Here is a 16,637-nt window from a genome sequence, read left to right on the forward strand (position 1 = left end):
TTGATGCATGGCCCGAGAAAATCCTGCATGGTAAGGGAGCAGCACTGCTTCATTGGACATTTCGCAGCAATAAAAATATTTTTCACTTTCTGTCCATCAAACTATTCCAAGAGAGCTCCTCCTCTCCTCCAAGAGACACGAATTGCTGTGTTCGTTTGGCAGCCGTGAAAACCAAGGTGGGGAGGGAAAAAAAAAAAAAAAAGAAAAAAGAAAAAAAAACGGGGAGGGAAGCACTGCGTCCCTGGCCCCTGAAGGAGCGGGGTGGGCAGCCAAGCTCTGCCCACCCACATCGCCTCCAGTAAGCGCTGGAGAACATTCCCTTCCCAAACAAACCCCGCGAGGACAGGGCCAGCCACTGAAATCCTGCCCCAGGTCCCCAGCCAAACCCACGCAAACGCGGAGTCACTTCCCTCCACCCCAGCGCTCGCTCACATTTTCACGCCGAATCCGAGCTGGGAACTTTAAACAGCTCAGAGCCTTTCTGTGTCAGCCACAGCCGGTGATTTACCGTTACGCTGTGATGTCTAAATAGTAAGGGTGGGTAATTGAAAGCTGTGACTACTTCCAATTAAAAGTTTCCAGGTGAAAGCTGGCTCCAGCTTCTCCCCCAGGCAGGAGGGTGCTGGGAGCAAAGCATCCAGTCCCCAAACCCCACACACCTTTGTAGCAGAGGTTGTTCTGGCAGCCTCCTCCATAGCTGGGGGGGCACTCGGAGCAGGGGCGGCCGTTCTTGTACGGGGCTTCGCCGATCCAGTTGCCCCTGCAAGGACAGGAGAAATGTATGCCTGTCAGACACCCAAATACCCATCCAAGCCCTGGCCCGAAATCTTTCAACCACCGGCACTATGGGTGTGGGAAAAACAAGTGTTTCTGCTCTACTTGTGAAGGAAAATGTAGAAAAGACAGCCTGTCTCCTCTCTTTCCATCCCACACTTGACTTCAGCTTTCTTGTGCATCAAAGCCACCAGTCTCCCAGCATTTTCTGCAACCCCTCCATGCAGCTGCACAGGCCAGGCAGGAGCACGGCTCTTGCCATTTAAAAGCTGCTCTATTTTCCATCCGGAACCATTTCCAAAGAGCAAATTGCAGAAATCCATGCCTCCCCCTGCCCAATTCCAGATCATCTGGGAAGCAGAGCAGCACTTAGTGCTTCCTCCTCACCAGCCCTGCTAGCAATTTTGCCTCTGAAGCTGCAGAAACTTTGCCCCAGTCCAGAGTAACTAAGCAAAGGCTAACCAGCTAGACCAGGAAAACCTTGTAAGAAAAACGTTCCTTCTCATTTCACCTCCAAGATGCTGATTTTAGGGGTTTACTTAATGATTTGTGTGCAATATCATCTTTATATTAAACTCTACTTCAAATACTGTGATTTAGTACACAGGAGTAAATCAGTGGGTTACCACAGTTTCTCAAGAAACTACCCGGAAACAAAAATCCCTCTTTGTCCCTCTCTATTGCAAGTATTAGGGGCTGAGGAAGTTCAAGGAGCTGGAGTTCAGTCCATGGCTCTGAACCCTTTGGTTATTGCTCTTTCAGCTGTCTCCACCTATGAGGCTAGATGAGGACAACGCACACAGATGCCAGAGAAAAGAGATTAAGCAGAAACGGCAGAAATAAAGTATTTTTCCATCCAGCAGCCCTGAAAGGATGATGCACAAAGGAGCCCAGCCTGCGAGGGGCACTCCGTGGGGGATGGCACAATCTTATGCATGGAGCGGGTTATTAAACCCCACCAAATTTCCCAGGAGCATCATGTGCTCAGTAGCTAATGCAGGGAGAGGGGCTTAGACTACCCACCCACAGGATGCTGCTGCCCAGATCGTGCTACAAGCTCCTTGCAAAGCTCTGGATTTGGCTGCCGGCTTTGTACCCACACACTTTGTTTCTTGGTGCTATTCTGCCGTGTAAACAGATGCTCTCCAAGCCATTCCTTTTGCTTGTAGAGATTACCCTATTTCATTCGTTTGTTGTTTTAATCGTAAGCAAGCCTACTTCTCCTGTGCCAGCAGTAGGGCTGGGGTACAGAGGCTACTGCTGGAAAGGAGGCCGGCAGTGTTAATCACCAGCCCTGTCCTCTCCCAGCTGCAGAGAGAGCAAGCCTCGCTTGGCAGCGCTCTCCAGCTCCGTCCTTGCCATCTCCTGCTCCTCCTTCCCATGGCAGCAACATCAAAGCTCCGGCCTGGCCCCAGCCCCTCATTCAGTTTTCCAGGCAATGCTCAGAAGTCTTGAACCAGCCCTGTGCTGCAGTCTAAAGAGAAAATTTAAAGCCACAACCACCAGTCTAGACTGCCTGAAATCTCTTCCCCAGATCCTGGGCTAGTTAAGCAACCTGCCAGCGCAGGGTTTTAGGAAAGCTGGAGGGAGCCCAGCCCATCCGTCTTACTTGGGCGAGTAGTTGCAGACCAGGTAGACAGCATTCTCCCAGATCTCTCCCCAGACGTTCATCCTCTTGCAGACGTTCACGGCACAGCCGATCCTGTTTGTTGTGGCCCAGACTATCTGCAAGGCAAGGCATGCATTGAAAACAAGCAAGCTGTGGGCACGTTGCAGTGACAATGGGACATGGAGGGGCTGCAGAGAGGATAAATACAAATCCATCTCTTACCTGGGTGTAATGCGTGCACATGGAGCCAGTGCATTTATCTGGGCACCACGGGTTGCACTCGTGAGGATATGGGTACGTGTAGTCCTTGACTTCGTCGTACCAAGACTGGACATGGAAAGCTGGAGAGCGATACCTGAAGGAGCAAAAGCCAGGCACAGCTTAGATCACCGACCTCTGTTACAAGTTTTCAAACAGCATCTGTAGCCTCCCAGCATATTGCATTGCAAAGTCAGATTTTTTTTTTTAATCACGATTGCTGATTTTATATAAAAATTTATCAAGGCAAGTTCCACTCATTGAGAAGGCGTTGCTTAAAAAACAAAAACAACAGTATCGTGACCTGAAAATCAGGGGAAAAAAAAATCTCACTGAAAATGTTAAAGGTGATTTCTTCCCCAAAATTCACATCCCAGTCTGACTTTCTGTATTATTTATAGGTTTGACATGTTCTTCAAATGTTGCTGACCTGAAATGTCCTCCTGGCTTTTCCACCCAACTACAAAAAACTTCTAGTTTGGCAGAAAGTTGTATTTTGAAAGTAAACAGAAGTTAAGGTTTGCCAACCAACTTAAACCAAAAGCCATCGTGTACCTATTTTACCACCAGGCAATTTGCTAAATCTGGAAGTCCATTAGGAGATCCTACTGTAAGACCTTTGAAAGCGAGTGAGCTTTTCACACTCACATCACACCAAGGGTTAGTGCAGAGCACTTGGAGCACTGCACGCCTACCCTGCTGTCATTGCAGCAATTCCCCAGGCACACGCTGCACGTACTTTGTGCAAACTGTGCACGAAACCTTGCAGCACTGAGCTACTTGTGCTGTTTGGGGGAACGTGAATGGCGTTAAAATTATCTGGAGGAATTCATTTGCATTTTGCACGTTATGTACACAGTGAGCAAACAGCACTCTGCGAACTCTGTACAAAAGCAGAAGAGCGCTTCAAACCCACTACTTTTTATTGCTTTCAACAGCTCACATGAAGCAGGCAGCCAGAAATACAAATGACATCATTACCAAGTGTAGTTTGTTCTTTCAGCCAACTCTTCATTAAAAATCATTCATTAGAAGTATTTTAAAAACATTAATCTCCTGATGTCATTAAGTGAATACTTTCCGAGTCCTATTTCAGAGAAGAGGAAATTGAGGCAATCAAGTTATGGCCCGTTCCTGAAAAAACTGAGATAAATCTGATTTCTTTTTCCTCTCAGTGATTGCAATGGGAGCAAGATTGGATCTACCTCCATCAATAACCCATGGCCATCTTGAGCACTTGTAGGAGCGCCAAGAACAGCCTGATCTTTTAACTTTGTTTCCAATGGATTAACCACTCGACTTTCCAATCATTTGATTCTGCCAACAAAAACGGGCCCAATTTCTATATCAGGCCAATTTCACACAAGCAAATTTCCATTGCTTTCAACCAAGTTCTACCTGATGTACAAGCATAACAGCATTTTGACCCATTAAGGTAGCTGAGCACATACAAAATATTTGCTTTATAAAGCAGTGTTAGCCTACAACACAGTTGATTACAGGGGCATAACAATAAACGAATTTCACCACCAGATGGAGAGGCAAATCCATTTGGAAGCATTAACTTCATCTCTCCTAGCTGGATTAACAACTCTCAGTTAAAAATCTTCCACAGGAAGATGAAAAGAAAAACTGCAGAGCTGTTTCAGTAAAGAGAAATTAGGAGCTGAGTAAATATTTATGGGAAATACAGTAAGAGAAAACCAAAAGAATTACATCAGTAGCAAGGCAGACCTTTCACACTGGCTGGGAGGGCCCATAAATTGCTCTTAGCAATTAGTGAGGAGCTTCCCAGCTCTTACCTGCCCCAGTGAACCGCCAGGTTCTGTCCAATTGACCGGATGAGGTCACTCGGCCCATGATCCCACACACACTTCTGAGCCCAAGAGTGGGCTGATCTTTCCAGCTCTTCATCCCAGGTCTGCAGCAGGTGGGGAAAGAAAAAGAACAGGTCAGTTTCTCCTCTTAAGTTTGTTAGATCAAGAGAGCCAATCAACAGCAATTAGGAGAGAAAGAGACTACATTACAGATCACTCCTGGGGTCTGGCCTGTCCTTCTGAGGTTGGTACATTTTAATGACGTGCTGCGACCTAACAGCAAGCTCCTCAGGATGTCCCCCTGCCATGGAAATGCAAGGCACTTTTTGTCCTTGATGCCATGCTTCTTAAGAGAAGGTCTGGATAGGTCAAGAGAAAACAGACCTGGCAAGACCTCAAGAGCCCACCTGGACTCTCCACCCTAAAATACAGTAAGACATTCTTGACAGGTGTTTTTCTAATCCAGTCAAAAAAAAAAAAAAAAAAATCTGAGATCCCAGTGCTTTTTCATGACACCTATATTTGAGATCTGCAAGACGTAATATGCAGTAAGTGCCCAACATATGATTTTCCATACATTGTCCTTAATATTTTGACTTTTCCTAGCTTTCCCACCAGCTGGGACTTCAGCTGTGGATGTACACCTGCCCTCCGCTATGAGCACAGCTGAAGTTTTTTGAACCAGTCCCCCAAGCAAGGGATGATTATGTAGCTGCTGTGCCAGTGTGGGTCTGAGGCTCTTACTCCTTCCTCCCCTTCTCCTTCCTGAATAACTGCTGTGTCCACCAACGGATGCAGTCGAACTCCCAGAGGTGGCCAAGTCCCAGAGCTGTTAAGCCAATAACACTCTTGTTAAAACAGGCATCAGGTTAGAAGTGACAAATTAGCACTGCCATTGAGGGAAAGACATCAGACCTCACCGAATATCACTCAGTTACAAGCCAAAAGAGAGCTCAAATACGATACAATGGCAAATAGGAAAACAGCCTTCATTGGCTTCGCTGCCCAGGAGTGTATTTGTTTTAAAGGCCAGACTTGCTGGATCCAGTAGATAATGCCCTGAATTCATTGTGTGATAGCTGGTCTGTTCAGAACAGTCCTAAGCAGAATTCAATGGGATGAAAATATTATTGCACATCTCTTCAAATAAAACCAAAGAGAAGAGAGGCTTTGCAACGTGTTTCCAGCCCATTCACATTCCAGAGAGAGATGTCTTTGGACATCATAACCAGCTGATCTTCCTTAGTCCTAACTTCTCCATAAGAAAAGCGACTTCTCATCTCAAACACACCAAAGGACCTGTCAGAGCCCACCTGGGAGGTATTTAGGCTCCCAGACATTTGAAAACCGACAATTGCTCATGCTGAACAAGCATCTGAACACAGTCTTGGGCAGTTACTGCTGGGATGGGGAGGGACTGCATGTCCCTGGTTAAAAGGGCAGGAAAACACCGTGTGTCCCAGAACTTGGTGCGTCTACACTGTCTTTGTAAGGGAAAAGTGAACTGACTGAACCGAGTTTAGAGCCCAGAGCTCTGAGAACAGCTTATCATTACACAGCACATCCAGCAACATCCCAGAGGTGCTCTGAGCTCTCCAGCTTGGCTTTGAACTGAGCAGTGGCCGAGCAAGTTCACGTCACTCTGCAAACCCCCTTGTGGATTCAGCTCTGACAGAGGGAATTAAACCATTTTCCACCTCATTTTCCACCTCAGCCCTCCAACACCTCGAAGGTGCGCGGTATCTGACCCACCACGTACACGTTTCCAAACCTCTGTTTGGAGCAGACTGTTGCGATCGTGCCTAGACACACAGCTTTTTGTGGTCTCCCACTTTCTGCACCAGGCAGTGACCAGCCACAGCCCGCCTTCCCATCCAACACATAAGCCACAAAAACTCTCCCAAGACGCCGTGCACTGCTCGTACTTCTGACTTTCTAGCAGAGCATTATTCCTTGCAGCCCGAAAGGCAGAGGCGTTCCAAATCTCCTAATTTAATGCAGAGACGTTATGAGCAATAGGTCATTAAATGGAAATTGATGTGAACATGTGTGTTACATCTTCCTTTGATGCCTATGGATAAAATAAATGAACTCGGACAAAAGACACTCAACAGGCAATTGGGAATGAGCTACATCTTTGCATGGCTTTGTGCTTGATGAGTAGAGAAGCTCATTTCTGCAGGCGTCGGATTACAAAGCCGTCCCATTTAAATTAGAGCAGTTATTTGCCTATTTCTCCTCAGACATGAATGCGGTCGGGAGCCTGGAATAATTTCAGAGCAATAAACATATCAAAAAAAAAAAAAAAAAAAACAGATTTCAGACTTTCCCAGCTATGCTTGCAAGAATTCTTTATGCCAATATTCAAAGCAGCACCTAGGAAGACTACTGAAGCCAGAGGGGCATTGTATGCCCATGCTCAGTTTCTTAAATCCACTCTAACGATCTGGCAAAGCTGCTTCTCACTGTTTGGAGGATGACAAGCACATGGCTTGAAAGCATTCCAAGCACCAGGCTAAGTTTGTATTCAGATTTCCCCCCTTCACATTGATTTTTTCTGTTATCAGACCGCTGTAATTACAGGCAGCTACCTTGCTTTGAAAACACCCATCTAGCCCATAGGAGGGAATTCTCAAGCATTCTGGTTGGTTTTTTTTTGTTTGTTTGTTTTTGTTTTTTTTAAAGCCTTTGGGTATATAGGATTCCAAGTAATTTAGTACATGGACCGTCTTTTTTTATTCCTGCAAATCTGGAGTGGCCTTTCAACAGTACACCATACATGAAAAAATATACACATCGCATACATATCTTACAATGCAAATTGTAGGTTCAGCTTTAATAAGAATATATCCCACAAGGAGTTACATACTCAGCCTAACTAGCTTGTAAACCCCACACTACACACAGTATGCCATCTTAATTCACCTCTCTCATTTTTCTCCCCAGCTTAGACTTCTTGCAGCGCTGGCAGTTTACTCTTGCAAGTGGCATAAGAGTCCAGGACTGACAAGAGCTGGCAGAAGCTTGGAAGTGCTTTGCTAATCCACACAGAAACACTATCCCATCCCAACAAGAAAAGTCACCACCCTACAGTTCAGAGGAAGGATGGATACCTTATACATGAAAACAAACTATTTTCCTTCCCGCAGTCCTTACTAAGAACACTTTTGTTTTATCCATCTGTCTTTGAGCCTCCGCAAGAGGAAGGATTTCTGCCTTTCGTCACTGCTGAAAGCCATCTGACTAAGCCATCTTGAAAGGTCAAGATGCCTTAGGAACAGTTACGTTCTTTTTACTCTGGGCTCATTAACAAGGAGTTTGTTTTGGTCTTGACTCCTGCCCACTGCCATGACTGCTGTTATATACTCTAAATGCACAATGAAAGAGTTGGTCATAAAGCTGCTATAGGGTTAAGGTGATTCTGTATCTGAGCAACTTCATCAGGAAGATAAACACTGCTCATGCCTGGTCTGTGTCAGAGTCTGTAATTCATTTTCCATTAATAGCCAATATATGTGCTAGCTTTCAATTAATTACACAAACCCACCGGCAAAACCGTTTCTTTCTTCACTTCTTCACTCCATTTTACCTTTATCCTATATGCATATGCAGCAATTCTTTTGATCTCCAGATAAGTCATGGTACTCACTGTGCTATTGCTTTCTTATTAATAGCCTTTACTGACTAAAGTTCATGCTGTAGTAGATAAATGCCTCTTTTTCCTGGTATATATTAGCTACCTTTGCCGCTCTAGATCACTTATGTACATCAGATATGGAGCTGGGAGAGAGGACATTCACAAGGCAGGGTTTGGAGGCTGGTGGCCAAGAACACATGTTCTACCTCCTTATCCGCAAATTAGTGCCACACGTCGCCTGTGACGTTCCCCACTGGCACCAAAGGAAAAGAGAAAAGTTTATGTACAGTACTGAAGACAGACCATCCTCTTAAGCAAGTCCAAATGAGAAATGTCCTATGCAGAACAAAGGATTAAAGTGAAATTCACGTTCAGAATACACACTGCATTTCCAAGTAATATTGGGTAAACACGAGTACATGAAAGGCTGATTATAGCCTTTCCAAGTAGCACCATCTTATACTCAGCTTCTTTCTTCGCAGCATATAAGGCCCTTTCATTTGCCCTCAATCGCCCATAAAACCACTAGAAAAGCACACTGAGCAAAGACAAACATAAAAGCGCAACCACGCTGCAAGCGTAAATAGCAGTCGGCCAGTGGACAGTCCGCAACTGCAGCCCTCTCAGATCCTCAGAGCCAACCAAAACACATTTGGCTTTCTCATGCTTTGTGTTTACTCTCTGGAAATTAATCAAATCATCTCTTCCCTGGCAGCATCCTACAGGCTGCCTGCAGGAGAATGAGAGCCTGCTGAGAAAGAGAGATACAAAGCACCGGTTCTTAGAGAGGCATGTGCTTTCTGACAGAAGTGGGATGCAACACCAGCAGTGTGACTGCTAGGAGGATGCAACTGAAGGACAATTGTCCTTCCTTACTGTCCTCTGCTCTTCCCTTCCCTTTCCCTTTCCCCTGCAATCACAAAAGGCAGAATTTTCCATTTGCAGTATTCATTTCAGCACATCTGGCAAAAAATTTTGTATTACATTCAGTGTACTATTCCTCCTACCCTTTTAAACGTGGTCTTAACAAATCATCAGTCATCGAATCTGTCAGCAAGAGCACACAGTTGAAGTCAGACTAGTTTCTGTCATAACTATATTTGCACACCGGGAAAAGGCACAAAAAAATTATTTGCCTACATCATTTTCTGGCCCCACAATATTTTGAAGGCTTGTCAAAAATAGCTCCAAGTAGGGTCTCTGGCATCAGGTGAAGAAAAACTATTCATCTGAATTGTTGATGGTAAAGGCATATTTCATACCAATACTTTTAAGTTCTCCCTCTGAAGTGGGGGAATACATTGACCAAACTTTTATTTTGGTTTCCTGAGCTGCAGAAAGCCAATAGCACTGACCCATCCACCTCTGAACTCCCCAGAGCCTTTCCAGCAATTTCCAGGGACTGAAATTCTCTGCAGATAGAGCCACATTCCTTGAGCCCGGCTCGTCTAAGGAGCTGAGCAGATTCCCAGCAGTGTCACGGACATCACACCCATAATCTCTGGTGATCAGCATATAATGAAAGGGCAGGTGCTATCTGCTGCGCTGGGTGGTAGCTGATGGCAACCATCAGAGGTTTCTCTGAGCAGACTGTGTCATCCCAAAACACTACCAGAAGGGTATGAAAGCTGTGACAGGGAAAACATGGGTTAAACACTAGGGAAAATTTGATGCTTTTATGACATTAAAGTAATGGAAGAACCTGCTGAGGCAGGCTGTGGAATTGCCATCACTGGAGATGTGTCCAGGGCTGGGCCAGACGCTCGTTTATGAATAATGGAACCAGTCCTGAAGCTATGCAGCGGATGGACTAGATGACCCGTTAGTGGCCCTTTCCAACCAAAACAGTCCAACGATCTGAAGCATCGTTCACTCTGGTATTAAACTGCTCCAGGAAACCTCTTGAGAAAAACTTACTTTGGAGGAAATTTGCTGCACCTCTTGCACCATAAGGATTTTTTTTTTTTTAAAGTAAAAATTAAGCTAGGTATCAGAAGCTGTACTCACCATATATTCCATATTAGAGGCCGATGGATACACTTGACCTCTTAATTTATTGTGGAGCATCAATATCTCCTGTCTGTCCGAAAATAAAATGGCTCTCTTGGATCTGGAGTGAGCTTCCCCATCCTGATATTTACTCAAGATTCTCTCCAGGTGACTCGAGTTGGTCAAGACGAAGCATTGGGCTGTGGTGGCCAGGAGCAGTACACATCCAAGAGGCAGGATCCAGGGCAGGGCGGGATTCATGGCTCCTCCTCTATAGCTGGCAGAAGCAGAGATGAAGACAACAGTCGGGTTTCCTTTCAGGGACTCCTACGGCTCAGCACAGGTCTGGATTTGGGAGAGAAATAGGCAGTAAGAACAGTGCCAGAGAAGCTCTTGGCAAGTACGATCCCCACCAAGGAAGCCACAAAACACAGGTTTTTGCTTGAAAAAGAACACTACGTAGAGCCTAAACTGTTATTGTTCTCTGCAAGGATGGGAAGACCCGAACACCAACCTTTGATGATGGGAACTCAGCTTATTACACCAGGGAGCTCCACTGGCACTGGGCTGGGAGTGAGAATTAGCTGGGCATGGTGATGGTGCCTTCTGCACCAAGGGTGCCAGGGGTGCAGGTGTCACCCAGCAATGCCCAGCAGCTCCATATAATCCCACCTGTGTCCCTTAAAAATGGGAAAGGGAGCCATTTGAAGCTACTTTCCCCCAAAGGGTTGTTAAAGCGGAGAACGGATGTGAATAAAAGGGAAAGTAAAATTCCCAGCAAGCCAGATCGCCGAGGTCAGGCATGAGCGGGAGCTATTTCGGAGGTCCCGCTCTGCCAATAGACATCCAGCCGAGCAGCTGCCAGACTCGGTGAAGGCAGCTGTTTATACGAAATGTCATCGTAACGTCGAACAATCAAAATTCCTGCTGGCGAATGACGCACTGGGGTGTTCTCACTGACGCTGCCCCACCGCCTTACGGCGGGCGGGAGCGCGGCCAGGCAGATGAATTATGGCAGGCGAGGAGAGGAGCCGGAGCACCCGGCCTCCCCCGGCCTGAAGATTAGCTGTTCCCAGGCACGCTTGCTGGGCACCAGCTCCAAGGGCTGACCCGCTCAGAGACGACGTCCTTTTGGTCATTTGCACGGCTGCACTTAATCCCCGTCCCCTCCCTGCGAGGCGCTTGCTCTGTGGTGCTCCCACTCCACCTGCTATTTCCTAGCAATTCCTCCCTTCCTCTCCCCCCCTCCCTGACTTCTCGGTCCAACGAGCCTTGTGCGTCTCGGCTGGCTTTATTTGGATCGTGAGCTGTTCAGGGAAGGGAATATGGGCTGCTGCAGGGCTCTGCAGCATCTAGTCCTCTTTAGGCGGGATCCGAGAGCCACCAGAACAGAGTCAACCCATAAGAGGCAATAAACATCTATGCAGACAGTGCAAGCACAAAATCTCTCTCCTTAAGGCTATAGTTTGGAATAAAGCTTCCCCATCTCTGCCATTAACACAAGGTTAGGATTTAGTTTTGACAACGCTGTTTAAAAAAAAGATGCTGAAAGCACACCTACACGGGAAACAAGCCCCAGATCACCAGGAGCTATTCGAGAAACTTCAGCCCCGCGACACGGGGGTTGGACACAGCGAGACAGGATGAGTCGGAAGCTGGCCAAGGCAGGGAAGAGCCTTCCAGCTCCCAGCTGGAAAAGCTTCTCAAATATAAATTCCCAAATCCCCCGTTCCCCAGAACCAACGGCATCTGCGGAGGAGAGCAGCAAGCACGAAAGTGCTTTGCAGAGGCGGGGAGCCCCCAAAACTCCCACCAGGAAACCCGGAAAAAGTGTAGGGTGTCTACACAAAAAAAAAAAGCAAAAGTCCCTGTTTGGGACTCCTTACTGTAATAAGGCAGAATGAAAACCAGCTGCTGCCTGTCTCCCTCCAGGCAGAGCATTAAGCTTTTGCCTCGTAGAACAATGCGGGGATATAATTTGTTAAGTTTAGGTAACGGCTTCTCATTATTCCCTGTTCTGCAGAGCAAGCTGAACACACGTGCCTTGTCCCCAGCCCCAGGCACACCTGAAAGACAGGGCTCTTGGTGGCCTGGGGACAAACACTGCTGTAACCTCATCCTCTTCCCAGCCCTGTTTGCTGGCATTTACCTCCTCCGGAGCAGGAGCCCAACTTTCTAACCCGGCTAAAGAGAGGCAGGGGAGGCAAAACGAGCCGCTGCTTTTGTAGACTGTCTGACCCAAATTCAGGCAACAATTCCTACTTTGAGGCACTTCCCTAAGAGTTTAAAAATAGATGCGCTGCCACAGCCCTTCACAATGCGGCCATTTAGCGTGAGCAATTTTAACTGCAGCCTGCCCTGTAGGTAGAGCGGGCAGAAACAGACAGCCAACATAGGCTGCAGTTGTACCCCTTCATTTGGCCGGGTGCCCTCCGCTAAATAGGAGCCCGTATCCACCACCCATCGAAGGCAAACACTGAACTTACAGAAAGTGCAGCCTGAAAAATCAGCTGGGCCATCCGGAAAGCCCAGAGGATCTGCCCCACTCACGGCTCCGCGACCAAGCCAACGCGTCTGGTTTCGACCGCCAGCTGGAGCCCTGCAACAGATGGTGCATTATTCCCCGGGATGGTCCTCCCTCTATCTCACTTGCGAGCTCAAGGGTGTTTTGCACCTCTCTAAAATTAGGTAATTTTAGTGCATCTTTCACTTTGGGTGTTCAAGCCCCCTCTCCTGCTTCGGGTCCAGGTGGGGAGCAGTCAGCAGCGAGCATCCAAAGGCAGGGTGACGTGATGGGAGCGGGACAGGGAGCGAAGAGCTCCCCTCCCAGAGATTAATTGGAAGCAGCAGATAGATGCTCACATTTCAGAAAGCTCTCATTGATTTCAGATGTCCATCTGCTTGCCTCCCCTAATATCCTCACGGCCAGGTGCAACAAAACACTGGGCCATGTGTTAGAGCTCAGCCAGCTCAAGTGCCCTGCAGAGCTGAGGCACAGCCTCAGGGGCTGCACTCGAAACTCCTCGTTAGGGCAGATTGAAAGCATATTTGAGTTGGGATTTGACATTATTCAAGGAGAATTATCAGCTGACAGTCAGCTGAGCAAGTCTCTGTTGTTGTTTTCAAAGGTTCGAGAGAAGCATCAGCGCAGCCTCCCTTTAAACGCATCAGGCCCCTGATGCTGGTGCCAGGTAAACATCTGGGAGCAATCAGAAACCAGTGAGTCGGCAGAAAGCGACTCCCAAATACGCTGCAAGGCACGGCCGAGCTGGGGACAAAGGGGAGGCCTTCTTCTGGGGTCTGAGGAAGTTAAAAAGCAGCGCCGGACTTTGGAAAAGATTATTTTTAGAAAGCTATTTCCCCAGCTCGGGGACGGTGCCTGCATGTCACAGAAAGCAGAAGGGCTGGCAGCGTTCGGAGGCTGGCATGCGGCGCTGCCTCCTGTATTTCCTTACGTCCTCGCTTCCCTTAGCACCGCACAGCTGTTGATCTTTAGCTGCCTCCCTGGGGAAGTGCACAAGTGGGTCTCTACTCCTCATTACGGGTAACGTCTGCAGCCAAAACACCCCGACACCTGTGGAATTATACTTGGGGCAAGCTGGTGCTGCAGGGAAATGCAGGAGTTGGCACGGGATGCCAGCAGAGCATCTAAAACAGCAAAGCAGCAGGGAGTTCGCCTGGGATCGGCTTTTAACCTGTGCAAAGCAGTCCAGCGACAAAGCCACAGTGTGCTCCATGCATTGCATCCCAGGTCATCCACGCCTTTCATGCCTTAAAATATTGCCCTGGCTTCAGAAGAAAAGTAGGATGACAAGTTCCTTGACTCAGGACATAACACAGTCTGCACAGAGTACACCACAAATCCCGCATCTTCAAGGCCACGGGCAAAAACATCTGGATCTGTCATTACAATCCTTTCCACAGAACTCAAGTGGGTGAGTTTCTATGCAAAACCACACGGAAAACCCACTGGTAACAGACACAACATGTGACAACACCGTGGAATTCCTTCTAGACAGGACTTTGGAGCAGAGTTGCACAAACACTGGCTTCCTGGAGCAGACTAGATATGCCTGTGGGTTGCCAACTCATAGAGGCTGCTACAGCATCCCTTAGATATTTTTTTTTAAATATTATTTCAAATAAAAATTATCTATTATCTATCTGTTCCTCTACTTGCAACCTCTTCCCATTCATTCGAGATTAATGCATATTAACCTTGCGTTACCTTGCAAAGCGCACCTAAGTGCAGCTCAGAGGGCATTGTGCTGTTTTGTACCACGCAGGGAGCAATTTGGAGAAGTTATGAAAATTGTGCCTACTTGACAGAGCCATTTCTCCCATACACACACACCCAAACCACATCTCAGAAGCCGGGACCAAAGCTTTCACTCACCTTGCCGAGCACTTCCAAGTCCCCACGAAGTTGTAGCTCCTCCAAGCCTGCTTGTGGAAAATAAATTATAGATCTGAACTATTTAAATGAGGAGGGGGAAAAGGATGAAATAAGCCCGAGGAGGTGCAGGGAGTGCAAGGTCTCAGCTCAGCAGCTAGTACCAACTGCGGTCTCGCAGAGCTCCCCAGTGGTATTTATGCTCTCCAGGCAAAGAGGACAACTCTGGATCATCCTGTTTGGCAATCGGCCTGGTAAAAAAAAAAAAAAAAAATGGTACGAAAAGGAGGCAGGAGCAAGGAGCTGAGGGGTGTCGCTTCAGATCTCTCAGCGGTTTGAAGAATCATTGGGGCTAGGAAAATTAGGACCATCCTCCCAAAGGCTGTAACACAACACGCGGGGAGGGGGAGTGAAGGAGGAGGAGGAGACGGAGAAGGAGTGCGAGCAGACCGGGATATAAAAAGGGTTTTCTTTGCTCTCCCCTCAGGCAGCTTTCAGGCTGAGCTGTGGGCGCATCCTCCCTGCTGCGATGGGGAGACCGCGATGGCTGGGTGAGGACCGACGATGAGTTTTAGGGCAGAAAACCAAAAAAAATGGTTTTCTGCACGGGACAAGGGCCAGCTGTCTCCCGGATCAGCCTTTCCCAGCTCTCCGTGGGAAAAGCCCACGGGTGGCCTCAGGGATGTCCCGTGCCAGGAGCGGGGTCCCCGAGCTGGCAGCAGCACCCCTCTGTCCCACAGCTGGGCGTTTGGTGGGAAAAGGGAGATTTATTTCCCTCTGCGGTTCCCAGAGCTCACCCGGCACCGACGTTCCCTGCACACACACGCTGCTGCTGGCACTCCCAGAGAACGAGGAAAATAAAAAGGGAGCGAAGCATCCGGGCAAGGCTCACCTCTCCTGCAGGATGGCCGGCACCCAAAGAGCCCCAGCCCAGCTTTCGCAGCAAGATCCTTGCCTGCGGTTGCAATCCCACATGCACTGTTGAAACACGGTTTGATTCACTGCGAAAGGAAATGATTGAGCAAAAGACAAGCTGAAGGATCCTTTTTTTTTTTTTTTTTTCTAATTAAACAAACAGGAAAACACAAAGCAATACCATGAGTAACTACATGAGTGTCTTACAGCACCTCTGCTGCAGCAGCAGGATGCTGCTGCGGGTAGAGCATGTCCGGGCATCACTGCCCACGGGCACCAGCATCCCCGTGGGGCTGCGTATCAGGGGGTACCAGCAACGGGCCAGCACGGGGGCAATTCCTACCTGGTGGTGGCTGATCCTGGGAAGGTCACAATTTAACCCCCAAAAACACAGCAAACCCAATAACCAGTGCTTCCCCCATCTCCCGGATTTAGCACACCCAAGTAAAATAGGTTTAGTTTTTCCTAATATCCCATCCTGTCCTCTCTTCGAGGTTCTTGGGAAGAAAAGTCCTTCCATTCTTCTAAACAGTAAATATTTATTTCTTGAAGCCAAACAGCAAACTACTTTATTTACTGTTTACAAGAAGGACGCTTGAAAGATATTCTGCCACTAAGTGGCTTGTTTCAACTCCAGCAGTGCTCAAAAAGCAGGACAAAGTTTATCAGACATTCGCAAGCAAAACAGAAATATTGACAGCTCACAGAACAACTCCAGAGGGTGAAGGCAATGAACCCTCTGAAGTCAGGCCCGTGATATCTCTGCTAATTTAATGTCTTGCACCTTTTTCCTGAGATAACTTTTGCAGATGTAGCAGATTCTCATCACCTGGGGGATGTTCAGCACCATTTCTGGTCTGCTTTGCAGCTGGGACACAGTGGATGCAGCCCACCCAGTCAGTCCCAGTCCACCCACTCAGTCCCAGTTCCACTGGCACTGGTACCATCCCCTTTCTGGTCACAGATGTATTTACAGAGTTTGTATTTACTTCAATGCAAACCACGTGTGTGAACCGACAATATATGCTGCTTCATTTGTAACAGGCACTTCTACCTTGCCTAGAGCAATTCGGTGCAATTCGGGCAGCTCGCTTCCATAAAGGCAGAGATGCTGCCACAAACGTGGGCAATTCAAAGACAGCACAAAGCTGGGCTGAATGAGGCTCTGCGCTGCTTTACCTTGAAATCACTGCATCCTTCCCATTTTTCTCTCGCTCCTCCAAGACGAAGGTTGTCCCGAGGGCA

General features: G+C 47.7%; 1 protein-coding gene across 2 annotated transcripts in view; it reads right to left on the minus strand.

Moving 5' to 3' along the window:
* The window catches only part of CRISPLD2 (cysteine rich secretory protein LCCL domain containing 2), a 30,301-nt gene extending 15,511 nt beyond the window's left edge, over positions 1-14,790 (minus strand). Inside the window, exons 1-7 of one of the 2 annotated variants that reach the window (XM_013195057.3) lie at positions 14,481-14,790; positions 12,571-12,683; positions 10,103-10,429; positions 4,444-4,562; positions 2,606-2,738; positions 2,384-2,499; positions 660-760 (exon numbers count right to left, since the gene is read on the minus strand). In XM_013195057.3, coding sequence (XP_013050511.1) covers positions 660-760; positions 2,384-2,499; positions 2,606-2,738; positions 4,444-4,562; positions 10,103-10,345 — 712 coding nt within the window. In that variant the 5' untranslated portion in view covers positions 10,346-10,429; positions 12,571-12,683; positions 14,481-14,790. The remainder of the gene's footprint in view (positions 1-659; positions 761-2,383; positions 2,500-2,605; positions 2,739-4,443; positions 4,563-10,102; positions 10,430-12,570; positions 12,684-14,480) is intronic. The other variant, XM_013195056.3, reaches the window with a different exon arrangement.
* Positions 14,791-16,637: the final 1,847 nt, after the last annotated feature.

Source organism: Anser cygnoides, chromosome 12 (genome assembly GCF_040182565.1).
Source record: "Anser cygnoides isolate HZ-2024a breed goose chromosome 12, Taihu_goose_T2T_genome, whole genome shotgun sequence".
In the NCBI taxonomy this organism is placed as follows: Eukaryota; Metazoa; Chordata; class Aves; order Anseriformes; family Anatidae; genus Anser; species Anser cygnoides.